The following is a 12,089-nucleotide window of genomic DNA, read 5'->3' on the forward strand; positions in this document are numbered from 1 at the left end:
CACCTTTACAGCTTTTCCTGGAGATTTAGATCCCCCTCTAGATTTAGATATCCCACTCGATGACTTATTTTTGTTTCTGTTTTGGGACCGTCCTTGTACAGACAAGGCATCACCATTCTGGCTCTCCATATTTTTCCGTCTCATCTCCTCTGTCAGCAAGGATGAGACTATTTCATCAAACTGCAAGGCAGTTGCATTGCTACCTATTGCAATAACCATACTATCCCATGAATCTGGTAGAGAACACAACAAACTGATGCACTTATCTTCATCTGAAATTTTAATATCAACAGATGCTAACTGACTTACCACAGTATTAAATGCGCTCAGATGCTCTGTCACTGAGTCTCCATCTTTCATCCTCAGGTTATACAACTTTCTGCAAGAACAGTTTATTAACCAGAGACTTAGATTGGTACAAAGTCCCTAACTTGTCCCACAAAATCTTTGCTGTAGCTTCCCCTGATACATTCCACAACACTAAATCTGAGACACACAATCGTATTGTGAACTTTGCCTTCTGATCCAAATTCTTCCATTCTTCATCGGAGACTCCCGTTGGTTTAGTACTTGGATCTACCGCGATCCACTGATCCTTCATCTTGAGTTTCCACAACTCAAAACTCTGACCATTAAATTTCTCGTTCTCTATCTTTCCACTGCTCGCCATCTTCTTTCACCACCAGAATCGATCTTGTAGATCTCCCACTGAACAGGGTCTACCACAGGCCCGAGCGAAACGCCTCAGCAAAAAAGGCATCCCCTTGAAGCCAAATCTGCTCTAATACCAAATGTAGGTTTTAACCTTGTACAGAAATTACCTGCATACAAATTCCAAAACATAGAAAATAAACAATGCGAGAGCATAACACATAAAACACACATCCACAGAGATTTTCCCCTAGATCCCAAAACCGGGACTACCAACTTGATTTTCATTATGTTCCTTTCAATGTTATAATACATATTTATACATGCCAAAGTACCTAATACCATGGACCAAAAACCATCACGTCCAATACCATGGACCAAAAACCATCGCGTCCAAAAAACATGTGCGAAAATCATGCACAAAACCATAGGTGGGTCCGCCCAACCTAACATAGGGTCTGTTAGACTCGGTCCTGTCAGTCCCTTGTCAGAATCAAATTCTCCAAGGTTCATTTATTTTCATTCAATGATGTTACTATGGTCCAGAAAAGAGTCATTTCAGAGTCAAGGTTTTATAGTTGGTCTTCAAAACTTGTCAAATGATTCCTACAGGCTAGAAGAAGGTTCAGTGAGTTTATATTTCAAGATGGTTATCAATGCAAGACAGGGTTTTTGAAGAAGAAATTGTTAGATGTGTTTTCAAATATGTAATTATTGAAATTTTTCGATAGAAAGCATGATGTTTTTCAGAGTAGATTTAAGGACAGTACTATCCATGCCAATGATGAGAATGATTCCTTTACACCTGAGGAAATTCGACGGTAGGCCCAGGAGGAGAAAAAGAAATATCATTCTCTTAAGAAAGAAGGAAAAGGTGAGGAAGCATTACAGGCATTTAAACGAGGCAAGGATCTTGAACGCTGTTATGAAGCTTTAGAGCTTCTTTGAGAAAGAGAAGGAGAAGGGCTATCACCATTGCACTCAAGGAGCTGGGATGGTCTGATGCAAATTTGTAGGATGCAGTTAGAAAGTGAAGCAAGATGAATTTGGAGGGTGAACTGTCAACTCTTCTTGGTGAAACAAAGAAAATAAAGAACACACAGAATGAATCTGTTGTTGGTGCTGAGCAGATGCAGGTGCTGGCACATAAAAGGTGGGCTCTTGCTTTAAAGCGTGAAGGTAAATTAGAGGAATCTGAAGATGAATTTGAGCTAGCAAAGTCAATGGAGATTCAGATGGATGAATTAGCTGGGAAATCACGAGCTCACACTTCAATTGATGGCATCAACAACGATGATGGCAAGGCAGTAGATGATATTTTTTATCCCCAATTGTTATCTGCCTTGAAAGGGATTGGCTGGAAAGAAAACGATATTTTAGCCAGATGCCAACCAAAGGAGTCAGTGCCAAGAATAAGGGTTTGGTTTCTACATCTAGCCATGTTCATGGTAACTTGGGAAATGACACTGCACGAGCAAATGTGGACAAAACCGAAGGTTCAAAGGAAGAAAGGATACGCCTTGAAGAAAATATCAGAGTAGAGAAGTTGAAGGCACTTGATTTTAAACGGGCAGGTAAGCAAACTGAGGCTTTAGATGCACTTCGCAGAGCAAAGCAGCTTGAGAAGAAGCTACAGTCTTTGGCTACTTGAAAGTGCTTTATATTGGCATTTTAAGTTTCTTCTTATTAGATGACAACTAAAAAGTTTTATAATGGCTGAAAGTGTCGCATTTCTCAAAATTATATTTGTGAAATTTGGTTCTTTGAGAGAGATCTGTTCAGTAAACCATATAATTCCAAGAAGACTCGTAAATATTCCCTCAACTTTGTGCATGAAAATTTTATTGCTTCAAGGTAAGCTGCAATTCTCATTTGTAACGTGACACTGAGAAATATGATTGAAAATTGGATGGGCTAATTCATCCTAGGATTCTGTTCACAAGCTTTCGACAGGATTCAGATTTTGGACAAGGTTAAGACAACCATTCAATTGTAGGTCTGACAATGGCATTTCTTTTGGAGAATGGAACAGATGGACAAGAGACTATCATCAGTTGTTTGTCCGAGCATTCATTAGAAACATGAAGGCCAAAAACGGCATCGGTTGATCAGAAGAGATGTCATAGGAAAGTGCGCTAGGCGTTGGAGGTGTGCGCTACGCACCGGGCAGTGCGCTACGCATTGGGTTAGCACGGCCAGTGTAAAAATACACAGGCGCTACGCATCAGGCTGTGCGCTACGCACTGGGATAGCGCGCTACGCACTCAGTCCAACAAAAAATTTGTTTATATTCATGCGCCCAGTCTCTTATCAAATCGGCTCCATCGACTTGCAAGTAAGCTTCTAAAGGGTGCTCAGTAGATTTTAGTATGATTGTGGTGTTATCAATTTTGGGAAACAAGCCTTGGTTGAAGAGAGAATTGTTTTTCATTCTCTGTCATTTCAATCTGATTGATGATAGAGCTAAGAAGTTCTGAATTAGAACGCCTCATGATAAATCTCTCCAGAAGAAAAGAAATGCGGCTAAAGTGTTGTCTGTGAGATGGACATTACGGAAGGAGCAAGAAATTAAATGGTGGAATCCCACGAAAGGGTCAGAAAGTTGGGTGAGCAAGTAATTTTGGATATTAAGCATTTTGAGACGAAGACAGGTGAACAAATTATGAGGAGGAAAGACTTCTCTTACTGGGGATTGACAGAGAAACAACCTTTGGACATTCTTGGCTGCCACAAACGCGAACCATGAGGAAACCCTGTTAGGGGTGAACGCCCAAGGTTGAACATCCACAACAAAATGAAACGTTTCTACGTTGTCTGGTGTATACAACCTCAGAATGTTCGTGATTTCCTCTTCTATCACCTGTGAGGATAGGAACCACGGACGCCCAGTAACAGTGACGGGCTGAAACGCAGTTCGGACATGAGGGTGTACATGTTCCTGTGTGCGTGTGCCCATCTCCTTGAGAGGACCGAGGATCTGATGGCATCTCCGATTGGAATTTTTGAGAGAATGAGGCCAAGGACATCGTCATGAAGTGCTGACAGTCTGTCTGGCAATGTCTCTCTCATCATTTTACCTTGTGTGTCGAGTTTTCAAATGATGTATTTCATTCCAAGAATAGATGCGCTTGAAGTTTCAAGATTCGTCACATTTCTTGTCAGCCTTCTTTAACGGCACCCACAACAGGGTTCCATTTTCGAATCACGTCCTGATTTATTCACTTGATACCGGTAATGAAGATATAATGGGATTTCAAAGGACACGCCCACCATCCGCACGCATCAGCCGGTGAAGCCTGAAACAAAGATCAACAGACAATCTTCAAATTGCACGCCGATACCTTCCGTCGTAAATATATCTTTACTTTCCAAATCAATAAAAGCAATGCAAGAACAAGATTGGTGTCAAATTCATTTTCCAGAGATATCAGTAGGCTGCCAAGAGTTTCTTCGCCTTAGTCAAATGGGTCATATATTTGGGGGAAACCGAATTGTGCTGGCCAGAACTCTTTGCAACGTGTAATCATTTATGGTAACATGGATGAAAGCGCCCCAAAGTTACAAAGGATGTTAAAAAATTTGGTTGTATCCAAATGGTAAAGGAAAAGTAAAAGCCCAAATTAAACGCAGAACACCCACTACAGCAGAAGAATAGGATTAGGAAGTCTATTTATGACTTCAGTTAGTAATTCATAGGGTCTACGCTCCAGGTTTGGTTTTCATTGGTCATTAGAAATTCTCAGCTGGAATAATGTAACGCTTTCAATCTTTAGAGCAGATGGATGATCCTTTTTCTATCTTTGTGGCTTCAGTTGAAACAACGCCCTTATTTTTGGACGATCTGTTTTCTCATTTAGGAGTGTATTTATTGTATTAAACTTAGATGTAAACGGTGAGAGTTCTGAGAGGTGTGCGTGGAGAAAAACAGAGCTTCTATTGTTCAATTTTGACAGAGATTTTAATAAAAAATGCAGCTCTGACCCCTGAGATTACTGTGGTATGAAATTTAACATTTGTCTCATCCTTTGTTTCATATGTAGCCTGTTGTGTTTTCATTTCATTTCATAATCGTTTCTAAATGAATATTTTTAAGTGAGAAAGGCAGAATTCAAATTATTTGTTCTGTCTTGAGGAAGTGTTCATATTAAATGTTTTCTTCTATTTGACAAGGATTCATATTCTATGCCCCTGTCAACCTCTCAAACAGTTCACCCACTCCACATTATTTTAAACTTGATGTTTAATTTCTTGCCTATCTTGCCTCAAGAGATAATCTGTGTTTTTTTTTATTATCTTTCTCTGTTTCAAGCTGTTCTTTGCCCATGCAGCCCAGAAAACCCCATCATTAAAACCCCTTTTCCTATCAATTTACTAGCCTAAAATTGATATTCCTTATTGGTCATCTTAGCCCATTTGAAGATTTGTCTGTCGAGATAGACCTGGAGAGAGCCCTCTCCTGTCCTCGTAGGGCTAGCTACGAGGCTGAGCGTGGTATGATGTTGCCTCGAGTTTTGCCTTCCTCAACCTGAGGCAGATTCGAACGCTAACATAGTGGCGACCATACTGAGGAAGACTTCCCGGTAAAGGATGACAAAGTTCAGATCCCATTGCTGATGGTGAACATCAGTCAGACACATATGAAGGCTGAAACATTCACCTGGCGACTCCAACTCGATCCAGACAGTCCAGTGCTCGCTGATCCATTTATGCAATGGTATGGTATGTGGTAAACCCTGCACTGTGTGAAGCTGTCAAAGAAGTAAGAAATCAGTTAGCAGATTTTGAAATTAATGAATATTTTTTCAGTGCCTTGATTCAATGTTTGAAATCTCCAAAGTTCCCTCTTAAAGCTAAAACTGGTTTCTGCGAGTTAATTGTTGAAAAACTTGAGAAGGAGATTCAGTGTTTGGATGAGCAGATCCAGTCATATGATTTCCGAGACCCTAAAAAGTTCTTGGAAACTCTTCATCCATCGAAACAAGAGATAATAGAGGTGCCTACAGATATTTGCATTGACAGTGTGCAGCTGGAGCTATGTATTGCGGAGTTGGGGCAGCAAACGGAGTCTGGCTTTCGTGATCCAATTGCGATGTACATGGAAATGTTTTTCAGTTTGACTGACAAATCAAGCTGTCCAATACATAGCCAGATTCATTACGTGCATGAAGGGCTGCCAGCAATTACATCTGTGTCCTGGTGGAAGCATTCTCAAGCGGCATCATTCTCAGGTTTACTTGAATGGTTGATCTAGCATTTCAGTATTACCCGATCTATTGTGTTTACAGCAAAGTAGGGTAGATTTTGTAAATAAATAAGCAGTTAAAAGGCAACATTTTGTTCTAATTTAATTGCAGTTTTAGTTTGAAGTTCGTTGAGTCAGTTTTTTAGTTACTTTAGTCTCGAGATCGAATCAGTTTGAGTTCAGTTTCAGTTTAAAAATTCAGTCAAGTGTCATGTTGGTTTGTCGGAATAATGACTCCATAGCCCAATGGATGGAGGCACTATCTGCTCTCCCAGAGATCTGCAGATTCTTGGCACCTCCAAGAAGCGGCACCTGCCATCCCCATTGGAGCCAATGTTAGACTCGGTTCTGTCAGTCCCTTGTCAGAATCAAATTCTCCAAGGTTCATTTCTCATCATTCATTGATGTTACTGTGGTCCAGAAAAGAGTCATTTCAGAGTCAAGGTTTTATAGTTGGTCTTCAAACTTGTCAAATGATTCCTACAGGCTAGAAGAAGGTTCAGTGAGTTTATATTTCAAGATGGTTATCAATGCAAGACAGGGTTTTTGAAGAAGAAATTGTTAAATGTGTTTTCAAATATGTAATTATTGAAATTTTTCGATAGAAAGCATGATGTTTTTCAGAGCAGATTTAAGGATAGTACTATCCATGCCAATGATGAGAATGATTCCTTTACACCTGAGGAAATTCGGCAGCAGGCCCAGGAGGAGAAAAAGAAATATCATACTCTTAAGAAAGAAAGAAAAGGTGAGGAAGCATTACAGGCATTTAAACGAGGCAAGGAGTTTGAACGTCGTTTTGAAGCTTTAGAGCTTCTTTGAGAAAGAGCAGGAGAAGGGCTGTCACCATTGCACTCAAGGAGCTGGGATGGTATGATGCAGATTTGCAGGATGCAGATAGAAAGCGAAGCAAGATGAATTTGGAGGGTGAACTGTCAACTCTTCTTGGTGAAACTCAGAAAATAAAAAACACACAGAATGAATCTGTTGTTGGTGCTGAGCAGAGACAGGTGCTGGCACATAAAAGGCGGGCTCTTGCTTTAAAGCGTGAAGGTAAATTAGAGGAATCTGAAGATGAATTTGAGCTAGCAAAGTCACTGGTGATTCAGATGGATGAATTAGCTGGGAACTCACGAGCTCACACTTCAATTGATGGCATCAGCAACGGTGATGGCGAGGCAGTATATGATATTTTTGATCCCCAGTTGTTATTTGCCTTGAAAGGGATTGGCTGGAAAGAAAACGATATTTTTAGCCAGATGCCAACCAAAGGAGTCAGTGCCAAGAATAAGGGTTTGGTTTCTACATCTAGCCATGTTCATGGTAACTTGGGAAATGACACTGCATGAGCAAATGTGGACAAAACCGAAGGTTCAAAGGAAGAAAGGATACGCCTTGAAGAAAATATCAGAGCAGAGAAGTTGAAGGCACTTGATTTTAAACGGGCAGGTAAGCAAACTGAGGCTTTAGATGCACTTCGCAGAGCAAAGCAGCTTGAGAAGAAGCTACAGTCTTTGGCTACTTGAAAGTGCTTTATATTGGCATTTTAAGTTTCTTCTTATTAGATGACAGCTAAAAATTTTTATAATGGCTGAAAGTGTCGCATTTCTCAAAATTATATTTGTGAAATTTGGTTCTTTGAGAGAGATCTGTTCAGTAAACCTTATAATTCCAAAAAGACTCGTAAATATTCCCTCAACTTTGTGCATGAAAATTTTATTGCTTCAAGGTAAGTTGCAATTCTCATTTGTAACGTGACACTAAGAAATATGATTGAAAATTGGACGGGCTAATTCATCCCAGGATTCTATTCACAAGCTTTCGACAGGATTCAGATTTTGGACAAGGTTAAGACAACCATTCAATTGTAGGTCTGACAATGGCATTTCTTGTGGAAAACAGAACAGATGGACAAGAGACTATCATCAGTTGTTTGTCTGAGCATTCATCAGAAACATGAAGGCCAAAAATGGCATCGGCTCATCAGAAGAGTTGTCACAGGAAAGTGCGCTACGCGTTGGAGGTGTGCGCTACGCACCGGGCAGTGCCCTACGCTTTGGGTTAGCGCGGCCAGTGTAAAAATACACAGGCGCTACGCATCAGGCTGTGCACTACGCACTGGGAAAGCGTGCTATGCACTCAGTCCAACAAAAAATTTGTTTATATTCATGCGCCCAGTCTCTTATCAAAGCGGATCCATCGACTTGCAAGTAAGCTTCTAAAAGGTGCTCAGTAGATTTTAGTATGATTGTGGTGTTATCAATGTTGGGAAACAAGCCTTGGTTGAAGAGAGAATTGTTTTTCATTCTCTGTCATTTCAATCTGATCGACGATAGAGCTAAAAAGTTCTGAATTAGAACGCCTCATGATAAATATCTCCAGAAGCGGGCACCCCAAAATGAATGCGGCTAAAGTGTTTTCTGTGAGATGGACATTGCGGAAGGAGCAAGAAATTAAATGGTGGAATCCCATGAAAGGGTCAGAAAGTTGGGTGAGCAAGTAATTTTGGATATTGAGTGTTTTGAGACGAAGACAGGTGAAAAAATTATCAGGAGGAAAGACTTCTCTTACTGGGGATTGACAGAGAAACAACCTTTGGACATTCTTGGCTGCCACAAATGCCAACCATGAGGAAACCCTGTTAGGGGTGAACGCCCAAGGTTGAACATCCACAACAAGATGAAACGTTTCTACGTTGTCTGGTGTATACAACCTCAGAATGTTCGTGATTGCCTCTTCTATCACCGATTGAGGATAGGAACCACGGACGCCCAGTAAGAGTGACGGGCTGAAACGCAGTTCGGACCTGCGGGTGTACACGTTCCTGTGTGCGTGTGCCCATCTCCTTGAGAGGACCGAGGATCTGATGGCATCTCCGATTGGAATTTTCGAGAGAATGAGGCCAAGGACATCGTCGTGAAGTGCTGACAGTCTGTCTGGCAATGTCTCTCTCATCATTTTTATCCTGTGTGTCGAGTTTTCAAATGATGTATTTCATTCCAAGAATAGATGCGCTTGAAGTTTCAAGATTCGTCACATTTCTTGTCAGCCTTCTTTAACGGCACCCACAACAGGGTTCCATTTTCGAATCACGTCCTGATTTATTCACTTGATACCGGTAATGAAGATATAATGGGATTTCAAAGGACACGCCCACCATCCGCACGCATCAGCCGGTGAAGCCTGAAACAAAGACCAACAGACAATCTTCAAATTTCACGCCGATACCTTCCGTTGTAAATATATCTTTACTTTCCAAATCAATAAAAGCAATGCAAGAACAAGATTGGTGTCAAATTCATTTTCTAGAGATATCAGTAGGCTGCCAAGAGTTTCTTCGCCTTAGTCAAATGGGTCATATATTTGGGGTAAACTGAATTGTGCTGGCCAGAATTCTTTGCAACGTGTAATCATTTATGGTAACATGGATGAAAGCGCCCCAAAGTTACAAAGGATGTTAAAAAATTTGGTTGTATCCAAATGGTAAAGGAAAAGTAAAAGCCCAAATTAAACGCAGACCACCCACTACAGCAGAAGAATAGGATTAGGCAGTCTATTTATGACTTCAGTTAGTAATTCATAGGGTCTACGCTCCAGGTTTGGTTTTCATTGGTCATTAGAAATTCTCAGCTGGAATAATGTAACGCTTTCTATCTTTAGAGCAGATGGATGATCCTTTTTCTATCTTTGTGGCTTCAGTTGAAACAACGCCCTTATTTTTGGATGACTTGTTTTCTCATTTAGGACTCTATTTATTGTATTAAACTTAGATGTAAACGGTTATGAGTTCTGAGAGGTGTGCGTGGAGAAAAACAGAGCTTCTATTGTACAGTTTTGACAGAGATTTTAATAAAAATGCAGCTCTGACCCCTGAGATTCCTATGGTATGAAATTTAACATTTGTCTCATCCTTTGTTTCATATGTAGCCTGTTGTGTTTTCATTTCATTTCATAATCATTTCTAAATGAATATTTTCAAGTGAGAAAGGCAGAATTCAAATTATTTGCTCTGTCTTGAGGAAGTGTTCATATTAAATGTTTTCTTCTGTTTGACAAGGATTCATCTTCTATGCCCTTGTCAACCTCTCAAACAGTTCACCCACTCCACATTATTTCAAACTTGATGTTTAATTTCTTGCCTATCTTGCCTCAAGAGATAATCTGTGTTTTTTTTATTATCATTCTCTGTTTCAAGCTGTTCTTTGCCCATGCAGCCCAGAAAACCCCATTATTAAAACCCCTTTTCCTATCAATTTACTAGCATAAAATCGATATTCCTTATTGGTCATCTCAGCCCATTTGAAGATTTGTCTGTCGAGATAGACCCGGAGAGAGCCCTCTCCTGTCCTCGTAGGGCTAGCTACGAGGCTGAGCGTGGTATGATGTTGCCTCGAGTTTTGCCTTCCTCAGCCTGAGGCAGATTAAAACGCTAACATAGTGGCGACCATACTGGGGAAGACTTCCCCGGTAAAGGATGACAAAGTTCAGATCCGATTGTTGATGGTGAACATCAGTCAGACACATATGAAGGCTGAAACATTCACCTGGCGACTGCAACTCGATCCAGACAGTCTAGTGCTCGCTGATCCATTTATGCAATGGTAGGGTATGTGGTAAACCCTGCACTGTGTGAAGCTGTCAAAGAAGTAAGAAATCAGTTAGCAGATTTTGATTTTAATGAAGATTTTTTCAGTGCCTTGCTTCAATGTTTGAAATCTCCAAAGTTCCCTCTTAAAGCTAAAACTGGTTTTTGCGAGTTAATTGTTGAAAAACTTGAGAAGGAGATTCAGTGTTTGGATGAGCAGATCCAGTCATATGATTTCCGAGACCCTAAAAAGTTCTTGGAAACTCTTCCTCCATCGAAACAAGAGATAATAGAGGTGCCTACAGATGTTTGCATTGACAGTGTGCAGCTGGAGGTATGTATTGCGGAGTTGGGGCAACAAACGGAGTCTGGCTTTCGTGATCCAATTGGGATGTACATGGAAATATTTTTCAGTTTGACTGACAAATCAAGCTGTCTAATACATAGCGAGATTCATTACGTGCATGAAGGGCTTCCAGAAATTACATCTGTGTCCTGGTGGAAGCATTCTCAAGCGGCATCATTCTCAGGTTTACTTGAATGGTTGATCTAGCATTTCAGTATTACCTGATCTATTGTGTTTACAGCAAAGTAGGGTAGATTTTGTAAATAAATAAGCAGTAAAAGGCAGCATTTTGTTCTAGTTTCATTGCAGCTTTAGTTTGAAGTTCGTTGAGTCAGTTTTTTAGTTACTTTAGTCTCGAGATCGAATCAGTTTGAGTTCAGTTTCAGTTTAAAAATTCAGTCAAGTGTCATGTTGGTTTGTCGGAATAATGACTCCATAGCCCAATGGATGGAGGCACTATCTGCTCTCCCAGAGATCTGCAGATTCTTGGCACCTCCAAGAAGCGGCAACTGCCATCCCCATTGGAACCAATGTTAGACTCGGTCCTGTCAGTCCCTTGTCAGAATCAAATTCTCCAAGGTTCATTTCTCGTCATTCATTGATGTTACTGTGGTCTAGAAAAGTGTCATTTTAGAGTAAAGGTTTTATAGTTGGTCTTCAAAACTTGTCAAATGATTCTTACAGGCTAGAAGAAGGTTCAGTGAGTTTATATTTCAAGATGGTTATCAATGCAAGATAGGGTTTTTGAAGAAGAAATCGTTAAATGTGTTTTCAAATATGTAATTATTGAAATTTTTCGATAGAAAGCATGATGTTTTTCAGAGCAGATTTAAGGACAGTACTATCCATGCCAATGATGAGAATGATTCCTTTACACCTGAGGAAATTCAGCAGCAGGCCCAGGAGGAGAAAAAGAAATATCATACTCTTAAGAAAGAAAGAAAAGCTGAGGAAGCATTAGAGGCATTTAAATGAGGCAAGGAGCTTGAACATCATTCTGAAGCTTTAGAGCTTCTTTGAGAAAGAGCAGGAGAAGGGCTGTCACCATTGCACTCAAGGAGATGGGATGGTCTAATGCAGATTTGCAGGATGCAGATAGAAAGCGAAGCAAGATTAATTTGGAGGGTGAACTGTCAACTCTTCTTGGTGAAACTTTGAAAATAAAAAACACACAAAATGAATCTATTGTTGGTGCTGAGCAGATGCAGGTGTTGGCACATATAAGGCGGGCTCTTGCTTTAAAGCGTGAAGGTAAATTAGAGGAT

The 12,089-nt window shown here is 40.4% G+C and overlaps 1 protein-coding gene across 1 annotated transcript; it reads right to left on the minus strand.

The window, feature by feature from the left end:
• Window positions 1-8,152: 8,152 nt before the first annotated feature.
• On the minus strand, window positions 8,153-8,851 carry LOC149234036 (F-box/LRR-repeat protein 25-like). The gene has a single exon (XM_089368130.1). It carries the CDS (start codon window positions 8,849-8,851, stop codon window positions 8,153-8,155), a length of 699 nt encoding a protein of 232 aa, XP_089224256.1.
• Window positions 8,852-12,089: the final 3,238 nt, after the last annotated feature.

This window comes from Pinus tabuliformis, chromosome 8 (assembly GCF_031772625.1).
Source record: "Pinus tabuliformis cultivar Carrire ecotype Pingquan chromosome 8, CPIR1, whole genome shotgun sequence".
Taxonomy (NCBI): Eukaryota; Viridiplantae; Streptophyta; class Pinopsida; order Pinales; family Pinaceae; genus Pinus; species Pinus tabuliformis.

What these genes read in the sequence shown, in the direction of transcription:
- LOC149234036 (XM_089368130.1), bottom strand. Translation starts at nt 8,851, where the DNA reads ATGATGAGAGAGACATTGCCAGACAGACTGTCAGCACTTCACGACGAT.